At 40.5% G+C, this 26,119-nt stretch overlaps 4 protein-coding genes across 4 annotated transcripts; 2 read left to right on the forward strand and 2 right to left on the reverse strand.

The window, feature by feature from the left end:
• Positions 1-3,766: 3,766 nt before the first annotated feature.
• Positions 3,767-16,259, forward strand: LOC5564019 (growth hormone-inducible transmembrane protein). The gene is made up of 4 exons (XM_021847114.1): positions 3,767-3,930; positions 4,205-4,680; positions 15,346-15,815; positions 15,882-16,259. The coding sequence occupies exons 2-4, from the start codon at positions 4,222-4,224 to the stop codon at positions 15,967-15,969; spliced, it is 1,017 nt and encodes a 338-aa protein (XP_021702806.1). The 5' UTR covers positions 3,767-3,930; positions 4,205-4,221; the 3' UTR covers positions 15,970-16,259.
• Positions 16,260-17,072: 813 nt separating this feature from the next.
• LOC5564020 (SNAPIN protein homolog) lies at positions 17,073-18,145 on the forward strand. Its single transcript, XM_001648292.2, has 2 exons — positions 17,073-17,512; positions 17,961-18,145. The coding sequence occupies exons 1-2, from the start codon at positions 17,177-17,179 to the stop codon at positions 18,027-18,029; spliced, it is 405 nt and encodes a 134-aa protein (XP_001648342.1). The 5' UTR covers positions 17,073-17,176; the 3' UTR covers positions 18,030-18,145.
• On the reverse strand, positions 18,071-19,169 carry LOC5564021 (ribonuclease H2 subunit B). Its single transcript, XM_001648293.2, has 2 exons — positions 19,012-19,169; positions 18,071-18,953 (listed from the first exon to the last, which is right to left on the reverse strand). The coding sequence occupies exons 1-2, from the start codon at positions 19,043-19,045 to the stop codon at positions 18,154-18,156; spliced, it is 834 nt and encodes a 277-aa protein (XP_001648343.1). The 5' UTR covers positions 19,046-19,169; the 3' UTR covers positions 18,071-18,153.
• A 3,765-nt stretch (positions 19,170-22,934) lies between these two features.
• On the reverse strand, positions 22,935-25,822 carry LOC23687831 (putative oxidoreductase GLYR1 homolog). The gene is given in 5 exon segments (XM_021847115.1): positions 22,935-23,218; positions 23,221-24,002; positions 24,884-25,417; positions 25,419-25,548; positions 25,605-25,822. Coding segments are annotated over 5 exon segments (1,695 nt in total). The 5' UTR covers positions 25,768-25,822; the 3' UTR covers positions 22,935-23,132.
• Positions 25,823-26,119: the final 297 nt, after the last annotated feature.

The raw sequence follows: 26,119 nt of genomic DNA on the forward strand, positions 1-26,119 counted from the left end.
CACTGCTTTTGTGGATTTATTATGGAAGGAAAACAGTGAGACAAGAGATTCGTTTATCTTTTTTCAAAAGATGTTTTTTAATACGTACTTTCTTGTCGCGCTGTTTCTTATTCAATATCTCCTTAAATTATTATTTCCATGATTTATGGTATAAATACAACAGCACTGTACGGTATAGGGTTAAAACAAAAATAAAATACCATAAATCAACAATTTCCAATACACTATTTAATTTTATTTTTGTTTATTGTTATACTGTACCTAAATTGTTTCCTTTACAGTTCATTGAACAAAACCATGGATAGTATAACAATCATTTGGCAGACTGTAAACGGCAAATTTTGTTCGAGAAAATCGGCGATTTTTTATGGTTACATAACTTAACCGCCCATTCCCCACATTGTAATTTACCCAATTATTATTTGCAAAACGGTCAAACCCGTTTCAGGTAGGGTGAGCTTATTGTTAATTTCCATGTTATATGAAATTGTTACGGTATTGTCGCATACGGTTGTGAATAATACGGGAAACAGTACAGATATGGTTCACGATTATGCGGGTTGTCCTCATGATGTTACGGCTCATACCAAATTTGTAAAATATTCATACAAAAAGCATTACGAGGGGGTGGGTGGTGTCAAAAATGACTACGTTTTAAAATTTGTGAATAAACCCTTAGAAATTAACTTGATTTCATTTCAATACATTTCTTTTTTTATTTCAGGCAATAAAATTGAATAAATTCTTTGATGTTATAACCTATAACAAAACATTGCTGCTACTAAACTTTGAAATATAAATCAACAGAATCTCTTATGATGCAACCCCTTCACTGCTTACCCATTATCGCAAAATATTGGAAAAGTTTGTCGTTAGTATTGTAATTTGAGCTTTGCTGATGCATGACGATTTCCATTGTCCGTAAATCGGACCACCGATGCTGAACTTACGATATTCATTCTAAATTAAATTAAATGCACAATATGGGGGGTGGATTCTCGTTTACGATTTCAAAGATGATGTGAAGCTGGCCTTGTGTAAAAAAAGATAAATAGATTAAAGTAAAAGGAGTCTGAAACGTGCTAATGATGCGCCGATAGTTTGTGTCACGATTAAACTAGTGCATACGCAGGTTCATATAACAAGGTTATCATTAGCTTGCTTGTTGGAAATCAAATTCAAACGATGTCGTAAATCATAGTGCCAAATCGATAGAGGCGACTTTAATGAGCACACACTTAAGCATAGGTAAATTATTACATTTCAAAGGTTCTTCAATGAATTTGGACAAATTTCTTTTCAAATGACCCGCATTGTTAAGTCCAATTCCAGTGGCATCTATCCAAGCCAAAATATATAAACAAGCATGTTCGGCATGAAATCAGACATCATTTGCCTTGGTTAGCTATTTCAAACTCTTTACTTATCAACCTAAAAAAGGAAAGACATTATATAAATTTAAAGTTATTTTCTAATATGGATCACCAGAATACAAATTGAAAAATTCGGACAATAAATGAATCGTAAACATTAGATTCAAACACAAAGCTTGCTCTGATTAGGCTATAAATAAATTATAGTGTGGGCAAGATATGTCAGAATGGGGTGATTCTAAATTTATAGCAAGCTAGCGTAAAAAGCTGGATAAGCTGTAACATCTTAAGGACTCCCAGCCACCCCCATTAGCGTTATGAAATTTGTGAATGGACCCTAACATAGCATTATATACTCATATAAAGTTACTTTCAGGGCTTGGAGGGCCTGACAGAATTTAAAAATGTCTTATGGTGTCCGTTGGCACTGAACAGCCGATAAACGGGTCATATACCGCTTAGTGGTTACCTGGGTAGTTGCTTCTAATGTCCGTTACGTTTGCTGGTTTGAAACTTCACTCAAAAGGCTATTTATACTTAAGCTAAGTATGCTGTTCCACTCAAGAAGAGTAAAAATTTCTGCCCAAGAAATGGTCAAGAAATTTCCTACAGTGAGCTCCATTTGAATTGACATTTCTTTTCATCTGCGTATTGCGATCAAAGAAAAATGCTTTTCTTGAGCATTTCTTGCAAGAAATTTCCCACGCATCGAGAAAGGCGATTACTTTTCTGTTGAAGTGCATACTTCCCATTAAGGTGAAGATGAATCGAAGCCAAACCTCATATTTTCAGAAACACAAATCTGAAGAACCGAACACCCGTTTGATCTGAAAACTTAATCGATTGGTCACCACCAGCTAGTGACCAATCGATTAAGTTTTCAGCTTAAACGGACGTTTGGTTCTCCAGATCCGTGCTCTTGAAAATTTGAGGTTTGGCATTGATTCATCTTGACCATAAGCCTAATACGCTGCTGACAAGTAATTTCTCGGCCTATCTTGATGCATGGGAAATTTCTATACATTTAAACAGAGTGGAATAAGATAAAACTCAGAAATCACAGAAAAAAACCGTCTTTGCGAGTCTTAACTCAGATTTTTATTTTGTCTGACATTTTCACATTTACTGGCTTTGTTGTTTACAAATTTCAAGGAAGAGAGAGAAATATGTTTGTGCAGAGCCCCATCTAAACAACGTCGTAAGTAAATTCTATTAAGAAGCAAACCGTGTAATCACACACTTAAACGAATTCGCCGAGAACCCAACAGCTGATATCTCGGTATTAATTTGACGATTCTCGGTAAGACTTTTACCGAGATCTCGGTAAACGTTTACCGAATCTCGGTAACGTTCGCCGAGATCTCGGTAAAAAATTTAGATTGCCGAAATCTCGGTAAAATAAGTACCGAGATTCGGCATTGAAAATTACCGAATTTTCAGCTGTTAGGTTCTCGGTGAAAAGTTTTACTGAGGTCGGTGAAATAATTTAAGTGTGTAGTAGGCTATGAATTAGTTAGTTAGTTAATAAAAGCTATGTTCAGTTATCACTTGCCAATGGACCGATGCACGAGTTCACTACCGGGTACCCCCGTTGGTTTGACCACATTTAATCTGAACACTTTTTAATCTGTACCCCGCTAATTTGCACATCGTTCAAATTAAAAATGGTTCAAACGTCATTAAGCTCATGGAACCGATTGAAGTGAGATGGAACGCTATGGACCGATGCACGGGTTCACTATTTGACGTTTTAGCGGTGCCGTATTATTTATGGGACCATGGCAACCAGTGAACTCGGCACCACTCAAATGTCAAATTAGTGAACTCGTGCATTGGTCCATGGAACGGAACGCAGAATCAAAACAAAACATTGAAAAAAGTTACCAGAAACACGTTTTTAGGGTGACTAGATGTTCAAATTAAAAATGAACCCCGATAGTTTGCATAGGTACCGTTCAAATTAGCGGGGGTGCCGTGTTATTTACGTGACCATGGGAACAAGTGAATTCGGCACCGCTCAAACGTCAAATGGATCAATGCACGAGTTCACTAATTTGACGTTTGAGCGGTGCCGAATTCACTTGTTGCCATGGTCACGTAAATAACACGGCACCGCTCAAACGTCAAATAGTGAACGCGTGCATCGGTCCATTAGTGAACCCGTGCATCGGTCCATAAACCGTTGAACCATTAACATCACTTTGCTCATCAAATTCAACGTTTTATTTAATATGCAAAATCGAAATTTCGTTCGCATTTTCACATGCCCCACTCCGAGGATGAGATATTTTCAATTGTCACACGAGAAGTGTGTCCTGAACTGAACTTGCATTTTTGACATTACTTCTCGCACTTTCTCCGTTCCTTTTCGAGCGTGCGCGCAAAAGAAAATGAAACGTCGCCGTTCTGAGTCAGACACAATCAAAACATCGGCAAGTGCACATCGCAAATCGAAGTGACCCGCAATCAAAAAACCAAGACGAAAACAGGCATTTTGTTGTGAAATTTTGTTAAAATTTTCTGAACAGCGCAAAATTTAGGTGAATATCCTTGTAAGGTATGTGAATCTTCCCTATTTTAGTTGTAAATAATAACTTAAATGTTGCATCACATCTTGTATGTGTAGTTACGCATTTATATGAGCAATGAAACTTTCTAGAAACTTATTCGATTGATGACGTTTTTTATTGCTGGTAAACAAATCACGATCCATCCCGGAAGAATCATGGTTGTGTAACGAATTTTATCCCAAAAAATAACAATGTTTTCCGCACAGCGACAAAAAAAAACTGATGATGAAATTTAATGCAATTCCTCTCTGATCGTTTTAGGTTACCAACGAAGCAAAATGCTATCCCGACTAGCTTGCACAGGAAGGACATTCGTCTCGACTCCGCTGCTGAAATCCGCCCTGCAGCAAGTTCCGCACCGCCAGCAAGTGGTCCGCCAATATGCCCGAGAAGTGAAGGGTGGAGGCTCCAGTTCCAGCTGGACCGCTCGTGCCGAACGACAAACGCTGCGTGAAAGAGCTATGGCACCACCCGGCCCAAATGCGTACTCCTTGGGAAAGGGTGCCCTGGCGGGAGGAGCTGCCCTAGGGTTGGGAGCGCTGTGCTTCTATGGGCTTGGTTTTGGCTCCGGTACCAGCACCCTGGACAACTCGATCGCTTGGCCTGAGTTCGTGAAGGAACGCGTGCGCGATACGTATCTGTATTTTGGGGGGTCTTTGGCTATTACGGCTGCTAGTGCCATGGCCGTTTTCCGGAATCCGACTCTGCTGAATTTGGTGTCAAGAAATGGATGGATGGTATGTATCGAGGAATGGGCAATTATTACATTGGTTCACGCATTTTGATCAATGGATTCAATAGAAATTTGACACGCTGACTTCGAGAAACTGAGGTTTCTACTCACAAAATTTTACTTTTTGTTCTATAACAATCGATAACATCTGCTTAACGAAATCGATGCCGAAAGCATGGCATGGCATGGACAGGGTGTTTACTACCTGAAACAACCTGGAATTAAAATAGATTTTTTTCAACCTGGAATTCTCAGGGAATTTTGGCTTCAATCAAGGAAATTATTTTGGAATAGTAATACCATCAGCGTACCAGTATCCGTTCATGCCCCTATTTCAAATGAAGTCGTCTGACATTATTTTCATTTGATAACAATTTTTTATATGAACATTTATTTATTTATTAAATTCATCAACAGGCTTTGTAGCCCCAATGATATTGTTTAAACTAAGGACAGCATAACATTGTTCCGGAGTGATCGTGGCTGGGCGTGTAAATTATTTTTTTCCAGGATGAAGGCACAATCTAGCGCTCTGCACACGTCCCTTCTGGAGCGAAGTAGCTCTAGATCAATCTGCTGGCATCGACTCTCGTAATTGGCAGTTGGAACGGGTTTCTCCATGGCAGTCTCCGAAGTGCAAACCGAAGAAAGCGGTGCTGTACAGACTCAATCCTTTCGGAGCCGTTGTCGTAAGCGGGACTCCAGACCGCGGAACAGTATTCCAAAGTGGAGCGCACGAGCGAGCAATATAACGACTTCAAGCAGTAGACGTCTGTGAAGTTCTTTGCAATTCTGAAGATGAATCCCAATGTTCTGGATGCCTTGTCGACAATGTACGAAACATGCGGCTTGAATGTCAGCTTTGAATCCAGATTCACCCCGAGATCCTTCACTTGGTTCACACGATCGATTGTAGTTCCCAACAGGCAGTAGTCAAATATTATCGGCTGTCCTTCCCTTGTAAACGTTATAATGGAACACTTCTTTGGATTAACTACCATACGGTTCAGGAAACACCAATCGGCAAAGTGATCAAGCTGTTGTTGCAAAAACCCACAGTCGGCAATGGAGTGGATCTTAAGAAACATTTTGTGATCATCAGCATATGATAGCCGAGGACTTCTGATGGCCGAATGAACGTCATTAAATAGATTAAGAAGATCAATGGCCCAGGTGACTACCTTGGGGTATGCCAGACGTAGCATAAAATCTGCAATTTCCTATCGCCACCTTCAACAGGCGACCGGTTAAATAAGTTTTGAATCAACTAGAAAGACTGCCACAGACGCCAAGCCTTTCAAGCTTAGCGATCGCAATAGTATGGTTCAGCTTGTCAAATGTGGCGGACAGATCGGTGTAAATAACATCCGTTTGTGATCGTTCTACCATGCTGTCGGCTATAAACGATGTAAAACAGAGCAAATTGGTGGTAGTGGACCGATTGGCAGTAAACCCGTGTTGATCAGGCAAAGATGTTGCTTGCAGTGCGACAGAAGTGGTTCCATGATCAGTAACGTAATCCCTCTGTAGTTATCAACGTTACGTTTCCTTCCTTTCTTGTGCACCGGAAACATGTGTGCATACTTCTAGTTAGAAGAAAATATGCCGAGGGTGACAAACGGAATAGAGGAGTCAACAAGCTGGCGAAGAAGAGGAGTCAGCAAGCTGGCGATGTGTTTCTTCAGGAGTACGGATGGAACGCCGTCAGGTCCAGGGTTATTGGAAAGCTTTTAGTTTCGTTGCTGCTTTGGAGATCATCCCAACGTAAATATCGATTGCATCCAATGCTTGATACCTAGTTTGAAAAGACATTGACCCATTAATGTTTCCAGTGGACGATTTGCCCTTTGAAAGAATCACCACACTAGACAACGGACTAGCATGCAACGCCTAATGGCACAGTCGAAATACATTTTTGACGAAAAGTTTTTCGGACTGAAGCAGGAATCGAACCCACACCCCTTGACTCTATGCGGCGAAATGCTTGGTAACACTAACCGCACGGCCACGAGGCCCACAAACATTTCTGAGCCATGCGAGTGAAATTTCACTGCTGCTTATAGTTTTGCTGCTGAAAACCTTGGAGAACTTCTCAGCGAATAGCTGGCAAATTTCTTGAGTGTAGGAACCCGCTGTCCCATTCAGTTCCATTGAAGAGGATAATTTGTACGTCTTTGACTGCTCATTAACATATTTAACAGACTGCTCGTTAACATCGTTAACAGGTTTCAATTTAAATTTTCGTTCGATTTCCCGTTGGTTTCGCGTGAAACATTGACGACTCACGCGTTGATATTCATAGTTGAGCATCACCTCGTAATGGTATCTTAGAGAGGATGTCCGAGATTTAGTGTATTTGCGAAGAGCTGCTCTTTTGAGTGACTTCATTTTACGCAGTTCAGCAGTCTACCAAGGAAGCCGCGAAACTCTATGCACTCTTTTTGGGACGAGTCTGCCGTGCCTGTCAATGACGTATGCCAAGATATTTGAGAAGGTCAGAGTAGCAATATCAAATTCGCTCCGATCCAAAACATTTTCCCAGTCAATGCTATAGTCAACACTTCCGCAATATTATGATGATCGGCCTTCTGGAAATCATAGTATACAGTTGCTGGACTATCATTGCAATTAACGGAGAAGTTTCTGTCGACGGAAATAATCAATGGAGGGTGATGAGAGACATCTTTAACTAGTGGACAAGGGGCCATCGAAATGATGGGTGCTTTATTCTGGGTACTGATGAAGCACAGATCCCAGCTTCGTCCGTTCTCATTAACTACGTGATTTATCTGGGAGAGCATAGCGGCACTGTAGCTTTCCAAGAGGCCGGATACACAACCGTGGATTACGAAGCGTTTAGGGTCCGGATAGAAGAAACCATTGTGTGATAGTTTCCACGAGACGGTCGGTAGATTGAAGTCGCCTAAAACGAGGACCTCATTCACAGGGGAAGCAGTCTCCATTACAGAAAAAACTGATCGACATGCGTATCGAAAACAGCATTGTCCCGAGTCAGATCAGGTGCGATATAGAGCGCGCACAGGATCAATTTTCGATCGCAGAGATTGACAGATATCCAAACTTATTCAAGGCATTTCCAGGATTCGTTCATGACGGCCCTCGCTTTCAGTTCCCGTCGAACGGCAACCAGTACGCCAACGCCAGTTGATTTCTGGCAGCTATCTGGATTCCGATCACAACGAAAGACTTCGTAATCTAGTCCAAACATTTGATTAGACAAAGTTCGAGAATCGAGCCATGTCTCGGTTAGAACGATAATTTCGAAACTGGAATCCGAAACAGCCAAGTGGTAGTCCTGCACACATAAGTTCATTCTACCAACATTCTGGTAGTAAACTACGATGACCTCGAATCGTTTGGGTGCAGGATCGCTAATGTTCCTGGAATCCATGTAAATATCAGGCGACAGTTGGGAGCGTACAGAAGAAAAATACTCGCCGTGATTGGATGCTTGGAAGACCCTCTCTCCACACTGTTGTTCGACCAATATTGGCATATGGGTGTCTTTTGTGGTGGTAAAAGAGCGAAGTGAGAACAATCTAATCAAAGTTGGGTCATCCCCAAAGGATGTGCTTGATGTCGATGTCGAGTGCGTTCTCTACGACTCCCACGGCAGCGCTCGAGGCTAAACATGCGTCTTAAACAAGAAGCACTTTCTTACTGTTACCGTTTATGCGTATTTGATCAACTGGAGAAAAAAAAAAGCAAATCTCAGATCTACACACACTTTGTTGTTTCCACTTTTAGTGAACTGGAACAAAATTGTCCTTGCTTTAAGTGATCTCACATTTGCTTGTCATTTTCCTTACAGAACATTTACCATACAATTACGGGAAGAGTGGACGTCTGGCTATTTGGAAAGAAGTCCTGAAGGTTCCCTTCTTGAAGGTAAATCTGGTTCAGGTGTATATTTTCGTGAGCAAACACTGAATCAGTTCTACTCACTTGGTAGGCACAATATTTGCTCTTATGTGTAGAGCGCAATCAGCACTTTAACAGCATGTTATGGGCAACGTCATATACTTCTGTTCAGATAGTCAGGCTGCAATAAAAGCTCTTGCTTCGGACAACAGGTCGAGCCTTGTTATCGCATGTCGTACTCAAATTAAGTAACTGAATTCAGTTAACTCGGTGATCCTTGAATGGGTTCCTGGACAATTGCTCTGCTTCTGGATCTTCCTAATATGAGTTTTAATCTATCACCGAAATAAAATTCAGGCTCAAGCCAAACATCACTTTTAACAATATTTGTTCAAACTGGTTATAAATTTAAGGATATTTTTTTTAATAATTAATAATCAAAAATTTAAGGTAATAATTAATGGTACTTTGAGGTACATTGTGACATAAAAACTACACTCAAAATAATCCAAACGTCATTGTTACGTGAAAACATACGTGATTTTTTTCCATCGCACTTTTCACGTAGCTCCTACGCAAACCATAGGTAGCCCAGAATGAACGCATGAACTTTGGAAGTTCGTCCATTCCACCGTCGCTAAACGTAAGAGCTACGTGAATTTTCCGGTAGCCTTTACGAAGCGTTTCAATAGGACCTAGATGGTTTTGCATTAAATTTAACTGTAATAAAGACTAATCTTATTTCTAATAGGCTTTGGAAGAAAACTAATTCCCAATTGGAAAATGTAAACAAATTTAAAAGATTGTGATATTTTTATTGTCAATCTGAGCATTTTGAATCCTGTTTCCTCAATTTTGTGAGTTTGATCTGTCTTGTCGTAGCCTTCGCGTGCCATAATTGATAGAGGTTATAAATCACCTGTAAAATATGAAGTAATGCAGGGATTCTTCGATATTCAAAGCATATTTACCTTGAAATCAATCTTACACAGAGATTAAAGCAACAGCAGCTTCTGAAGTTCTTCACAAATCAAGCGGGCGCCATCTTAGGATTTGAGCTCAATACCGAATGTACGTACAATATTCAGATGTCAAAATGAACTTAGGCACCTACGTGAATTCCACGTAAGTGCGATAGGTAACCTCAATAAACATTACCGAGTCACTGTTTGGTGGTTATTAATGGTTTAGTGATCTTCATCTTAGTCAGGTGAAGTGGAGGTAAAATGAATTTGGAATGATCTACGTGATTTTTCACGTGGCAATGACGTTTGGATTTTTTTGAGTGTACAGTCACTCTAATCACAGTCTGGCGGATAGGGCTATCACACTCAAAAAAATCCAAACGTCATTGCCACGTGAAAAATCACGTAGATCATTCCAAATTCATTTTACCTCCACTTCACCTGACTAAGATGAAGATCACTAAACCATTAATAACCACCAAACAGTGACTCGGTAATGTTTATTGAGGTTACCTATCGCACTTACGTGGAATTCACGTAGGTGCCTAAGTTCATTTTGACATCTGAATATTGTACGTACATTCGGTATTGAGCTCAAATCCTAAGATGGCGCCCGCTTGATTTGTGAAGAACTTCAGAAGCTGCTGTTGCTTTAATCTCTGTGTAAGATTGATTTCAAGGTAAATATGCTTTGAATATCGAAGAATCCCTGCATTACTTCATATTTTACAGGTGATTTATAACCTCTATCAATTATGGCACGCGAAGGCTACGACAAGACAGATCAAACTCACAAAATTGAGGAAACAGGATTCAAAATGCTCAGATTGACAATAAAAATATCACAATCTTTTAAATTTGTTTACATTTTCCAATTGGGAATTAGTTTTCTTCCAAAGCCTATTAGAAATAAGATTAGTCTTTATTACAGTTAAATTTAATGCAAAACCATCTAGGTCCTATTGAAACGCTTCGTAAAGGCTACCGGAAAATTCACGTAGCTCTTACGTTTAGCGACGGTGGAATGGACGAACTTCCAAAGTTCATGCGTTCATTCTGGGCTACCTATGGTTTGCGTAGGAGCTACGTGAAAAGTGCGATGGAAAAAAATCACGTATGTTTTCACGTAACAATGACGTTTGGATTATTTTGAGTGTAGAAGTAGGTGAGAAAAATTACGCACAGAAAATCATCAAAGGCGGCATTCGTATTCACGTTAAAGAAAAGACGAAATTTACCGTTGTTGTTGCTGCCCTCAAATCGGAAAATGTTAAATTTTTCACCCACGGTACAAGCGACGAAGTTCCGATCAGAATAGTGCTAGGTGGTCTGCCGGTGCTCGATTTGGAGGAAGTGCGAGAAGAACTGAAGCAAGCAAATGTTCTCCCAGTAGAGGTCAAGTTACTGTACTCATCGAAAGATGAAGATTCAGCTCTGTACCTGCTAAAATTCCCGAAGGGTGCCGTGAAATTGAAGGAACTGCAAAAAATAAAAATGCTGTTCAATGTAGTTGTCAGTTGGCGCTTTTTCTCAAGGAGGATTGGAGAAGTTATCCAGTGTTATCGGTGTCAAAAGTTCGGCCACGGAATGCGCAACTGTAATATGGATGCAAAGTGTGTCAAATGTGGGGAACTGCATCTCACGAAGGACTGTACATTACCGCCTCGTAGAGCAACAGATGATCGTTCAAAAATTCGTTGCGCCAACTGCAGCCAGAACCATACTTCTAGTTACAAAGGATGTCCAGCAAGGAAAAACCACATCCAGGAAAATGAAGAGAAGAAAAAGATGCAAAGCTCACGAAGAAAGGATGCACCTGCTTTGTCCCATGCCCCGGGAGGTCGCAGCTTTCGTTCCACGTTTGTTACTCCGAGTAAATCATTCGCTGACGCTATCAAAGATGGGTCTTCTGCTACTGTTGTTGCTGCTGCTGCTGTTGCTGTTGATGGTGCTGCTGGTGGTGGTGGTTATGCTGGTCCCGATCAATCGGAACTATTTTCGCTACACGAGTTTATGAATCTTGCTAGCGATTTATTCACTCGTCTCTCTTCGTGTAAAACGAAGACACAGCAATTTCTCGCCTTGTCGGAATTGATGATCAAGTATGTGTACAATGGATAACACAACCAGCTTGAACATACTTAATTGGAACAGTCGTTCTATTCGTAATAAGGAAAGCGAATTCTTCAATCTACTGGACAACCAGAATATCGATATTGCAGTTGTGACAGAAACCTGGTTACGTCCAGATATCTCTATCTACCATCATGACTACACATGCACTCGTTTAGATCGTTCTTCATCGGAGGCAACCCGAGGAGGAGGCGTGGCGATATTTATTCGAAAAGGAATTAAATTCACCCAATCTGGTGGACTGAATACTAACGTCATCGAGGCCTTACAAGTAACCGTTCACACCGACGCTACTCCAATTCATCTAGTTGCTGCTTATTTCCCTGGATCATCCAACCTAAGTACGCTCAACAAATTCAAACGTGATCTTCGTACCATAACAGGGTTCTCTGAGCCATTTTTCGTAATTGGTGATTTTAATGCCAGACACCGGTACTGGAATTGCCAAAAAATGAACAAGGCGGGTGAAATACTTTTCCGGGAATACGAAACATCTGACTTCTTCATTCATTTCCCAGCTGGTTTTACTCGAATGGCTCCAAACGGTAGAAGTACGTCTACACTTGATCTAGTGCTGTTGGGAAATTCCATGGATATGTCAGTCCCAGAAACAATTCAAGATCTTTCATCGGATCATTTTCCAGTGATGTTCACTATCAATGAAGGGAGTATCACCTTCAAAAATGAGTTCCGTCAGTACAGGAACTATAAACGCACAAACTGGACCGTTTATGTGAACTCAGTCTCCAGAAGTCTGGATCTAACATCTGACGTCATAAATAACCTGGATACTGAAGACAAAATCGATACTGCCATTGAAACGCTTGTTACCACATTAGTTGAGGCTGAAAGAGTTTCGGTGCCAGTTGTCAACTGTAATCCTCAGAAGCGCGACCTTCCAGATCGGATCAAACTTCTGATTCGTTTGAGGAACGTACGAAGAAGGCAATATTGCCGAACTAGAGATCCCTTGCTGCGAACAATTGTTGAAAATCTCAATCTCCAAATCCGCAACGAAAGTGCCACCTACAAGTTTCGAAATTTTGGTACAACCATCCGTAATCTAACAAATGGTAGCAGCAAATTTTGGAAAATCAGCAAAAATCTCCGGAATAAAATCAAATACCAACCACCTCTTCGATGCGGAAACCGGCTCATGGTGTCTGACGCGGAAAAGGCGAATACATTAGCAGAGCACTTTGCAAACTCACACAACAACCAACTTCGCAGCGATCCAGAAACTACCTCAGAAGTACATCGGGCAATGGAGGATTTGGAAAGTCACGCTCTCCATAATATCGACGTTGCCACTTTCACTAAACCTAGCGAAATAAAAAAAATCATCCAGAGACTAAAAAGCAAAAAAGCACCAGGACAAGACGGGATTCGTAATGCTATGCTCAAGCGGCTTCCTCGAAAAGGTTTGGTTTATTTAACCAAAGTCTTCAATGCTTGCCTGAAACTCACGTACTTTCCTGAGAAGTGGAAGCATGCAAATGTTGTAGCCATTCCAAAAGCCAACAAAGACGTTACCCTTCCTACAAACTATCGTCCAATTAGTTTGCTGAGCAGCCTGAGTAAGATCTTAGAACGGCTAATTCTAAATCGCTTGAATCGCCACCTGGAAGCAAATCCTGTAGTTCCCAACGAACAATTCGGCTTCAAGAACGGTCATTCAACTAACCATCAACTCGCCAGAATCACGAGGCTTGTTAAACAAGCCTAGATGTAGAAAAGGCTTACGACTCCGTTTGGCAGGAAGCGATAATTTTCAAACTCCAAAAAGCAAACTGCCCGCTATACCTGGTGAAGTTGATAAAGTCGTTCCTTTTGGGGAGGTCCTTTGCTGTATCTAGCAACGGTTTCACATCAGGTGTCCATCGTATTCCATGTGGAGTACCTCAAGGATCCGTCCTGAGTCCTACACTCTACAACATATTCACCAGTGATGTGCTGATAGTGGACGGCGTCACCTACGCATTTTTTGCCGACGACACTGCGTTTCTAGCGACTGATGATGACCCCGAAATTGTGACCTGTAAACTCCAACATGCCCAGAATAAATTACAGGAATTTCAACATAAATGGCGAATCAAAACCAATGCTACGAAATCTCAAGCAATATTTTTCACCAGAAGGCGATCACCGAGATTTCTACTAACAGCAGAAATAAACGTCAATGGATCGAACATCCCCTGGAAGGCGGAAGTAGAATATTTGGGCCTAACTCTAGATCAAAAACTATTGTTCGATAAGCACATAAATCGGGCCATCAACAAAGCCAACTGTTTATCTCGCTCCCTTTACTCATTGATAAATCGTCGATCACCACTCCAGATAGCCAACAAACTCCTTCTCTACAAATGTGTGTTTAGGCCTGTCCTCACATATGGCTGCCCAGTTTGGGGAAATTGTGCGCTGTCCCACCTACGACGGCTTCAAGTTAAACAGAACAAGCTTCTGAAAATGATGCTTGATTTAAGCCCTTGGTATTGTACAGAAGAGGTGCATGAAATAGCTGAAATTGAAACAATTTTCAGATTCGTAGAAAAAGCTGCAGAAAGATTCAGATTATCTTGCGAAATGTCTAATAATCCACTAATTGTTGCCATTTTTCCTTAAGCATAGCTGTGATACTATTAGATATAAGAATAGAATAAAATTGAATTCGAGGGTTTTTTTTTAATTTTTCCCTGTTAGTTGAATTTTGGAAATAATAATCGACCTCCTGAAATAGTTTTTGACATTACTCGCAGCTGTAAGTGACACAAATCTCTGCCAAAAAAAACGAATTTGTAACAACATTAGGTAGAATCGAATAAATAAATAAATAAATAAAATAAATTATCACTAATAATATTTTCATCGGTGATTTACCCTTCTTTCAAATTACACTGTTAATGGGGCAGGAGCCGTCATTGATTTCGATATTTTCAAAAGCATTTTTTTCGTTCAAAATCAAGATAATTTACAGGAAAATGTGTTCACTGTATTCTATTCTCCAATTTATACACAGTGAACAGATTTTTATTGAATAATTTTTAGTTTTGAACAGAAAAACTGCTTTTGAAGTTTCGATGATGACGATGAGCTTTGGTATCCAATGTAATCTAATCCTAAAATTGTTTTTCCTTGACTTGAACAAACGTTTGTATAAAACAGCAAGTTATCGTACACAATAGCTAACAATAAATACAAATACAAATACAAATGATTACGATGACGGAGCGTTGAAGGTTAAGGCTAAGTAGCCCGTCATTCGTTTTGGCAAAAATGATGACTTTTCAGCTTGCATTTCAAAGTGATAAAACTCAGTCTTGATAGTTTATATTGACTTAAAAAAGTATCAGTGTACGCGCTAACAAGCATAAAGTAAGCTGATACTTTTTCATCTGTGTCAATGCAAAACCAACTGATTTTCTTTGAGTCGAAATCGTGAGATGAATTAGCAACAATCATCAACGATCCGTACAAATTTCAATGACGGCCTACTTCGCCTTAAGATAGATGAAACATCTTGGTACAAACCGCGAAATGGTACTGACCGCGAAATGACATGTCGCCAAATGGTACTCTATGACGTACAGAAAATTAGTATCAGTTTCTCTTCCCCAGGTGAAAAATTTTAATTTTATCGCCTAGTATTATTCACCATGTAGTGAGTGCTTCTAATGGTTCATTATTTTCAGTCGATTCTCGGCACATTTGCGTTGATGATCGGATCCGGCATGTTGACCCAATCGATCCCGTACAGCCCAGGATTCGGATCCAAGCAGCTGGCTTGGGCTGCTCATTCGGCTATTCTGGGAGCGGTCATTGCTCCTATCTGCTTCATCGGAGGACCTCTGCTGACCCGAGCAGCCTGGTACACGGCCGGAGTCGTTGGTGGACTTTCCACAGTAGCTGTGTGTGCTCCTAGCGACAAGTTCCTCTACATGGGTGGCCCATTGGCCATCGGTCTAGGAGTGGTGTTTGCCTCCTCGATGGCATCGATGTTTTTGCCACCGACGACGGCTCTCGGAGCAGGTATTGCTTCGCTGTCGCTCTACGGAGGATTGTTGCTTTTTAGTGGGTTCCTGCTCTACGACACGCAGAAGATTGTTAAGCGAGCGGAGCTCTATCCTTTGTACGCACCGCGACCATTTGATCCCGTCAATTCGTAAGTTATTATTGTTCGAAATCATTTTACGATTACCGTAACTAATTGTTTTCATCATTTTTACAGAGCTATGTCAATCTACATGGATACGATGAATATTTTCATTCGAATTGCGACAATTTTGGCCGGCGGTGGCGGCAATCGACGAAAGTAAATCATGTTAATAGCCCTCGCTCTGTATATAAGTTACTAGTTCGTAAACAGCTTTTATGTCTATCTTCAACTGTATTTCATAGTTTGTTTTAGCAAGTCTATCAACTCACTAGTAGGTGAGATTAATCTAGAACATAAGTTCATTGAAAGCGATATTGTTCTTTACAGGGAGAAATAATGTGAAGAAATTTTTAGTGAAGCTGATGCCTATCCCCTGTCGAAATCTTGGAAATACCTAAATTGATGAATGTTCTTGAACGAAGCATAAATAAAATAGAACAATGAATTATATACTTTCACTCTGTTTGTTGGTTATACATGACATCTCTACTTCGGCCCTATCAAAATTCGAACAATTTTTTCTCCTCAATGAATAACAAATTGAAAATCTGCCATTTGGTTTCAATGCAGAGCAAGATACAGTGAAGATAACTGTACATGGTTTTCAGGTCAATTAAATTGGCTAATACATCCAAGACTTGTGGGTTCCAGCCATAATAGGATTTCTTTAGATTAATTCTCGCATAACACATGACCTTGTCCTAAAAGCCATTGGTAACCGAATGCGTAGCTCGGTGTTTTTAAGCACTTTTATGGACAAAGAAGAAAACTATCTCCACTGGAAGATAGAGGAGGATCTTCTCTTCATCGTTACATTGTTGTGTAAATCAAATAATTTGCTCTGTATCAACAAGCTACACACTTGATTACCAATGGTTTTTAGGGCGAGATGATAAATTAAGCAAGAATTCTCGAATAACATGTGATGTCGTCCTAAAAGCCATGTTCGAATGGTCGGATTTTTATGTTATTTAGCAATGCTACAATGAAGAGAAGATCCTCCCGCATCTCCCAGTGGTGATTGTTTATTTTTAATTTTTGTCCTTTAATTTAAAACAACAAGCTACAAACTCAATTACTAATGGCATTTAGGGCAAGATCATATGTTATGCGAGGATTGATGAACGACACGAAAATCAAAAATTCAATTTTAATTTTGTATGTGTTTTAATCACGGTTAGCGTAAAGGCCACCCTATTGTGACATCTTTCGGATGTCACAAATGTGACGCATGCGTCAAACTAATGTTGCGTCAGAATGTGATGCTGCTTCATTGTTATGTTGCAGCTGCCTATCCACAGAGCAGTGAGTAGAAACACGGAATCCAAAAACAGCATCGATTCGGATCCCGGAAAATACCACCTGCCATGGAAGACGACCGATCGGACAGTTCCGTGACTTCGATCGAAGACGATGACGAGGAGCGGACGGACAACACGGAAAACCTGTGCGAAAACCCGACCAGAGACATCCTAACGGAGGGATTTTTCCGCCTGTTCAAACCTGTGATCGATGATCTGGAGAACAACATCCGGGGGGCACGGATGAACCAAGTGGAACTTCGCCAACAGCTGGACGAGCTGTCTGTGCAAATGAAAAATCTCAACTTTGAAAACGATCCCCAGCTGCACGATTATTTCAAACGGATGGTTCACATCAAGCAGAAAGTGGTGGTGATAATGAACATTTTGCAGGGAGCTCAGGTAATATTTACTTTCTTTGTCTTCTTCTTCTTGGCATTACGTTCTCACTGGGACAGAGCCTGCTTCTTAGCTTAGTGTTCAATGAGCACTGCCACAGTTATTAACTGAGAGCTTTCTTTGCCAAAGTTGCCATTTTCGCATTCGTATATCGTGTGGCAGGTACGATGATACTCTATTCCCAGGGAAGTCAAGGAAATTTCCATTACGAAAAGATTCTGGACCGATTGGCAATTGAACCCAAAAACCTTCAGCATGGCTTTCCTTCGTAGCCGCGGACTCTAACCACTCTGCTAACTAAGGCCCCGACGCATATTGTTGCCAAATATGAGTTCAGTAGTTATTAAAAATCCCCCCGCCGAAGTGAATCAAAAATGCCAAGAATGGGATCCGACTGCCTACATCTTATTGAGAGTAATTTTCAAACGGACTTCTTTCTTCCATTTCACAGGAGCGCCTTGTGGCCATATGCCAGCAACAGGAACTAGCGGCACCTCCGCCCTTGGTTCAAGACAAATAAACGTAAGCTGATTCCTAATTGAATATTACTGAACAAATCTGTTAGCTTTATGTATTCCTTAATTTATTCCCTATTTTAATCATCATTAAATGAAACAAACAATAACACATAACAAACCCTCGCATTACTTTTTGAAGAAACTGGCAATACTTTTCGTTCCTGAAGCCGCTTTGGCCAGCGCCTTCGATTTGGCACTTACCTTCTTCTCCACGGGTTTGATTGGCGTCGTCTCGTGGATTTCCTCCTTCTTGATCTTCTTTATCTGGCTAAATTCCAGCTCAGCGGTTGACTTCCGTTTATTCTGAGGCTTCTCCTCCGGAATTCCAACGGCAATGCTAAGCTTTCGGCTGTGTTCCAGGCTCAAATAATCGGACATAATGCCGTGAGCATACAGAAGCATCTCGCCAGCTTGCCGCTCGTTTTCCTTTTCCTCCTTGACGAAATTGTGCGACCGGGAGAACTTACGTTCCTTTCCCAAGGCTTGTTCCAGCCGGACACATTTCCGACGAAGCCAATCCAGTAGTTTTTCCTCATTGTACTTGTAGGCGCAAATTTCACCGGCCTTTTTCTCATCGGAAATCAACGCCAGCTGTCCGGTTCTGGAGCATGCCTTCACCAGCCGGTGCGTATGGGGAAAATCATCATCCACCAGGATGTGATCCAAAGGAACGGCTTTCCCATTGCAGTTCTTCTCCAAATAAGGTATAGCCAAAAACAGGGGATCTATCCTAGTCGGGAGGAATATCTTCCCATTGGAGCACACCGTTTCGTTGATGAACCACGACCGATTCGCCTCCGAGAAACAGTTCAGTTCGTACAAATCAAGGTCATCATTGCGGATTAGATACTTGGTTGGCTTACCGGTGGCCGGATTACGAAGTGTGATGATCTGCAACTGATCGTCCGATTCGTTTTCGGCGAGATCTGTGGAAGGAAAATACAACTTAAATAGAGAATGTGCCTACATTTACACAACATATACCTTTCAGTATGAAGAAATGTTTATTATAGGACATTTTTCTTGAGAATTTAGACTTTTAACCGAAATTACTGCGGGCTGGCAAAAGTTTATGTTTGCCAAAAGCAAACGAAAACTTTGCATTTCCCGCGAAAAGGCTTTCTTTCGGACAACAACAGAAACAGGCAGTGTTGCCACATTTCTATCTGTACCGAAGGCTTAAAAATCTTTTTTATCTGTACCAGTGATTCTAAATATCTGTACCCAAAATCTGTACCACATCCAACATAAATTGTTGGGAGAAACCCTAATTAAATTGGAATTTTCATATAGTTTTTATTGATATAATTTCACTTATTATATAACTTTTATTAAATTCAATAAAAATAGTATCTTGCAATAATGGTTTTAAGGAAATCAGATCCAATTTCACGTATCCTGTTACAAACATCGTCAATTCCAAAAATCTGTACCAATCTGTACCTTTTCGTGAAAATCTGTAATCTGTACCGTACAGAATCTGTACCAAAATCTATCAGAAAATCTGTACCATTCCAGATAAATCTGTACTTGTGGCAACACTGGAAACAGGATGAACACGCTCGTTCAAATTTACGCAAAAATAACTAGTATTTCTAGCATAACTTTTGAAAAGGGCCTATCTGCAAAACGCAAACATTGAGAAATTCTCAATTGAAGATTCCGTACCATATTTATAATTCCTATTTTAAACCCATTCGCATTTTTACTAGTTTCATACCTGTGTTCGACACCCATTAAAGTCTGTTGCGTGGCCCATTATGTTTCTAATCTCAAATAACACAACAACTCGTGAAAATTGATGAATTCAAACATCATCGGCAGATAGGCCCTTTTATGAATCTTCAAACCAGTTAGGCCCTTTGATTGAACATGGTTTCAGTTAGGCCCTTTTATAATTTGCTAATTTTATTGATTTTTGAATTGATTTGCATAAATCTTGAACAAAATTTAGCGATTATGTGAAAAAACACTATATAATAGCTAAATATTGGAAATTTTCGGTTGAAGATTCAGTACCATATTGATTATTCTTATTTCAAACCCATTCGCTTTTTACTAGTTTCATACTTGGGGAAGACCCAAAAAGGACGTCCATCGTTTTTCGGAACTTTCTAGAACCCTTCTACCCCCTCTGTCACGCTTTTTCTAATACCCAATCCATGCACTGTCACATTTTCGTACATCCCCCCAATGCAGGAGGCCCCAATTGATGGACGTCATTTTCGGATAACCCCTTGTGTTCGACACTTATAATGGTCTATTACGTGGCTCACAACGATTTGAATTTGAAATAGCACAACAACTTGTAAAAATAGTTCAATTCAAACATCATCCGCAAATAGGCCCTTTTACGAATTTTCAAACCAGTTAGGCCCTTTTTGAATTAGCTAATTTTATTGATTATTGAAGTGATTTGCATAATTCTTCGACAACATTTAATGATTATGTGAGAAAACAACACAATATCATACAAGCTACATATTGGAAACTATTCTATACAAAATCAGCAACATATTGATTATTGATATTTCAAACCCATTTACTTTTTTTACTAGTTTTATACTTGTGTTAGACACTCATTATGGTTTATTACGTGGCCCAGAACGTTAGTAATCTCAAATAGCATAACGACTCGTGAAAATGGTTGCATTCAAATATGATCAGCAGTTAGGCCCTTCAATGAATCTTCAAACCAGTTAGGCCCTTTCAGTTAGGCCCTTCGATTGGACATGGTTTCAGTTAGGCCCCTTCAGTTGGGCCTTACATTAAACATAGTTCCAGTTAGGCCCTTTTGGAATTTGTTGATTTTATTGCTTATTGAAGTGATTTTCATAGTTTTTAAATAAAATAAAGCGAGAGAAAAACAATGTAATAGCTATATGTTGGATATTTTCGGTTGAAGGTTCAGTTCCTTATTGATTATATCTATTTCAAACCCATTCACTTTTTTATTTGTTTTAAACTTGAGGGCCTTCCTTAGCCGAGCAGTTTAAGCCCGCGGCTACAAAGCAAAGCCATTCTGAAGGTATCTGAGTTCCATTCCAGGTCGGTCCAGGTTTTTTCGTAATGGAAATTTCCTTTACTTTCCTGAATATAGAGTACCTTCGTACTTGTCACACGATATACGAATGCGAAAATGGCAACTTGTCAAAAAAAAGCTCTCAGTTTATAACTGAGGAAGTACTCATTGAACACAAAGCTTAGAAGCAGGCTCTGTCCCAGTGAGGACGTAATGCCAAGAAGAAGTATAAGAAGAATTCTTGCAGGGCTGTTACAAAAACAAACGAATTTGTTTTTGTGAAAATCGCGACTTTTGGAACTCGATCCACAACTAGAGGCAACAAATAAAAATTAACAAATAAAAATTATTCAAAATTTTTAATGTAATTGATTTTTTTTTCAGGATAAAAAATCAGTTTCTAACTAACTTTGCATTAATATTATGATAAAACTAGTAAAAAGAGAATGGGCTTGAAATAGGAATCAATATAGTACTGAATCTTCAATAAAGAATTTTTAATATTCAAAGTTGATTTTCTCACATACCTAATCGATTGATTCCCGCATAGAAAAATACATTTTGCCAAATGTTGCAAACACTACGATGCCATTACCTGATAAGGTTAATGCATCACAAATTGTTACTTTTCTGTTGAACAATATCAAACCTGAATCTTGAGATAATTAAAAACTGTTTGTGTCATCTATAGCAAATAATGACAGTATAATTTAATTTACGGATATTGTTGAACTATATGGAGATGGAAAATTGTGGGAAATTGTAGCAACACATGATAACCTTTCCGCAAATTGCTGATATTTATTATCATACACGCTAATACAAAAGTAATCGCGCTGGCTGATGAGGTTAACGCAGCGATGAAAAATTCTTTTAATTTTCTTACGCATCTCGAGTCAAGATTCTCGACATAAAATTAGAAATTAAAATTGAGCATTTGTTTCACATTCAACGAGCGTTTGAAAATAAATCATAAAGATTCAAATTTTTATCAATTATTTTTTGTGATACCTGGCTACTGTTTTTTTAGCGTGATTACTTTCGTGGCCAACCAAAATAGGTGACAAAAAATCGGAAAAAATTGACGTCGCTTAGCAGTTTCTTAAAAAAATTAATAATAAAAATCTGCTCATTCAGTTCCAAAGTGCCCGCGGCCTGATCTGTTTGAATAGAAGCGCTGGTAAGTAATGTAAAATAGTCAAGTTCATCGGTAATACGCAACTAATTTTGTCTTTCCGATAAATAATTATGAAGCCGTGGATGCAACTTCGACGCGAGTGAGAAAACCTCCGCTCGGCCACCGGGGAAACCGTTGCTGCTTTAGTCAACCAGAAACAACCGGAATTGTGAAAGATGACCGAAAACAGACCAGTCGAACCTGCGGCCACTACCAGAGATGTGAAAAACATCGAAACGCGATTGAGGATCGTAGACGAGACTTGCAGCAGCAGAATAGACCATTTCCGTGAAAATTCTTTAATTGCTCATGAGCTTTCTTTTAATTTACTGAACAAACTTTCCCAAGGAACCCATATGTTTTCAAGCCTCTAACTATTGAAAAACAACGAAAAACTGGCGGCACACTAGTTCACCCCACGGTCCCCTACAATTTATATCTCTCCAAAAGTTTTGGGAACCCCTTTTTCTCCTATGAATTTATCTCCACGTTGTGGTGAATATTGATCAGCTGTTCCTCCGCCGTCTCCACTTTGTTGCCTGGTGACGGAGAATTTGCTATCTCTGTTGCTCTCTCATCATATTCAATTGACGGTCCTGCTCTTTGACATTTCGTGCAGGAATTGTTTTCATTTTTATATGGAGTTGACCTTCACTGCAGGACTCGTTGACATTATTTGTATTTTGCTACTAAAAGAAAACAAAAAATAGCTGCTAAAATAATCCTTCAACCTTTTTCCATACGTCCACGCCGTCCCTGCCCACCCCAACATTTCGGGGGTGCCCAGCAGGGATGCGTTATTCCGTCCATCTTGGTCCATCCCCGCGCTCTTATATGCACTCCTTCTTCGTCGTCGCCGTTCAATTCTTCAAGCTCACATCTCCTCCTTTCAGCGCTAGACCGAAACTAAACTGCGCTGGAATCGTGGGAACCGTAGCCGAGGCATTTCGCGTGCTTGTACACCTCGTTGGAGGCGGCCGTGATGGGCAGGGGTGCTCCAGACCTTCGGCCAGGTTCAGCGCCAGCTTGAGGTCCTTCTGCATGTGCTTCAGTTCCTGCTGGGGCGGGAATTCGCCCATGATGATTGCATTTCCCTTCTGCATAACCAGCTCTGACGACATGCTTGTCAGTTCCAGCACTTCCAGGACATCCTTCTGTTGAAGACCCGCTCGATTGGCCAGCGCCAGCCCCTCGGCAATACCGGCCAGCATCACGCCGGAGATCATCTGCAGGACCAGATTCATCTTGGTGGCATTGCCCACGTCGCCCATGTACAACGAGTTGCGCGAGATGGCCTCGAAGCAGATCTGGCATTCCTCGAACAGCACCCGTTCGCCGGCGGCCAGAATTATTAACGTTCCTTCCTCCGCTTGGTTTTTGGATCCCTGAATTTGTGCTTCTAGATATCGTCCTCCTTTGGAGATAATTTGCTCTGCAATGTCATGTGACGTTTCGGGATCGACGCCGGTCATCTCAACGTAGCCTTTGCCGACCAGATTGGCCGACATGACGCCACAATTTCCGAATACCAACTCTTTGGCAACCTGAGGATCGGCAACGCACGAGAACGTCACATCGGTCATTTCGATCACGTCCGACGGGGTGTCGGCGACTTCGGCGCCCACTTCCTGGAACTTCCGACACTTGGTGGCCGTCCGGTTCCAAACCACGACCGAGTGGCCGGAATTGAGTAGATTCTTGATCATGCCGAGTCCGAGGAACCCGAATTTCAGATTCGAGGCCTGAATGTTGCGCGACTGGAGCGCGTTCGACACGCTGCACAGTGGCCGCATCCAATACAAATGCTGGCCAAAAGTACAATTTTCACTCAAAATGTTCAAAGATGCTAATTATTTAACAAAACATGATTTTTAAAGGTTATTTGATAGAAATAGTCGTTGAAACAAGAAATCTATATTTCCGGTACATTTGACAGAATTAGTTTAAAATAGCACATTTTTTTAATTCAATCAATTAAATCCGTATCCAGATCAAAATCGAATGAAACGACATTATTCCGATGCCAATTTAAAGTTCAATATCGTGGGCAAGCTCGAGGTGGTTTTTGAATCTATTTGGGAGCTTAAAATGGTAGAAAAATGCGATATATATAACAAGTATGATGGTCTTATAGACTGATTCGCAGTGTAACTAAAAATATTTTTTTCTTATCTTGGCACAAAAAAGCGCAAGTGAAGCCATAGTACATCGAATACTATGGAATATTTGCCACACATTGAGGGGTAAATGTTCATTTTAGAGCGTTTCCCAGATATCTTGCACTACCTTTGAAAAAATGTCTTATTTTTGAAGGAGCTCTATGTTATACACTTCTTGATATTCTCAAATGGTAAAAATGTCTAACATGGTTCAAAATATCTTCAAAACAAAGCCCAAGGTATATTCTTTCGAATGAGACCGAATGAGAAAGATTTGGTCATGATTTAGTACAGAAACTGCAATTTCTATAGAACAACCTTCACGAAATTTGAAAAATTCAAAAGGGTCATTTTTAGCTGACATCTCTCCAAGTTACATGCTGTAAAAAATCGAAATATACACCGATTGATCTGGAATTTTGGGGAATTGTTATTCATAATAATATTCGAAAAGGAATTTTCAAACTTCATTTTATTGACTTTTGGCCAGCTTTGGGCCACTGTGCGCTGATCATATCGATTTCCGGCGTGGCCGGGCGGGCTACCGTTGGTCGGTTCAACAGATGTGATACAGGTACATTGCGACGCACCGGGGAGAAAGTGTCGAGATCAAGTGAGGACACATCGCCGGTGGTATCGTTGAGGATTTTCCGTTTGCGCTTGGGCGATGAAGTGTCGTTCAGGGCCGCTGCAGCTTTCGCTTTGTTGCCTATCGCGCGGGCTTTGGTTGTGGAAGCAGCTTTCTTTTTGGCGGCGGATTTCTTGGCCGTTACGGGTTTCGTTTCGACCGATTCCAGCGCTGCCGGGGTGGACGTGTTGTTGACGGTCGTTTCCTCGCCGCTTTCGGTGCCACCTTTGCGCAGTTTGTTGAACTCGACGTCCGGATCGGGGCGGTTGTCTTACTCCGAGGCGAACAGATGCTGGAAGTTTTCCGGCGAGGCGATGAACTCTTCGATTTGCTGAACGGCCTCCTTGAAGCCGGCCGACTTGCACGACGAGAGCAGCTTCTCTTTGAACTCCTGGTATGGCTTGTGTTTCCTCGATCCATGCATAGTTGTTGGAACCAAAGAAGAAAATGCATCGAACGGGAATGTTTTTCTTGGCGGTAATACGGCGGAGCTCTGCCGGGGGCTCCGAGATACGACCTGGCCAGGGCGAGAAGCCTTTGGATTGATGATTCCGGTGAGGGTTTGAGCACGGAGTTTGAAGCTATAAATACCTAGCAGTTTTATAAAACAAACGAAAATTGTTGATCTTTTTTTAAATGTGCGAGCGAGCCAGTTTTGTTGTGAGCTGGGATTTGACATTTCATTATATCTACAAACATTCAATGCAGGGGTGTTATTGGACATTGAGGAAAAATCTCCACTTTGTATACCCATAGGGTTGAAACAACTGTGCCGCACGACGATTTTCAGCTCAAAATGTGGTGAATTCTCAAGTTTTTAAAAAATTGTAAGAAAATCAGGACTGCATATAAACAAAATCTAAAAGCGTCAATAATCATTAAAAGTTAACGTCTTTCAAAGAAAAATATAAAAATTGGGGGTAAGTTCTGACGGAAATGGTCTATTGATGCGAGAGAAGCTAAAATACCGTGAAGAGCTGAAACAAGCATATAGTGAATGTATGTTAATTATTAAATTCAAGAACAAATTAGTAAGAAAGTGTTCAAAGTTTTTAGTTTTTTAGTTTGAAGAGAAAAATTAAAAAATAAAAGGAACAAGTTATCAA

This window comes from Aedes aegypti, chromosome 2, assembly GCF_002204515.2.
Source record: "Aedes aegypti strain LVP_AGWG chromosome 2, AaegL5.0 Primary Assembly, whole genome shotgun sequence".
Lineage (NCBI taxonomy): Eukaryota > Metazoa > Arthropoda > Insecta > Diptera > Culicidae > Aedes > Aedes aegypti.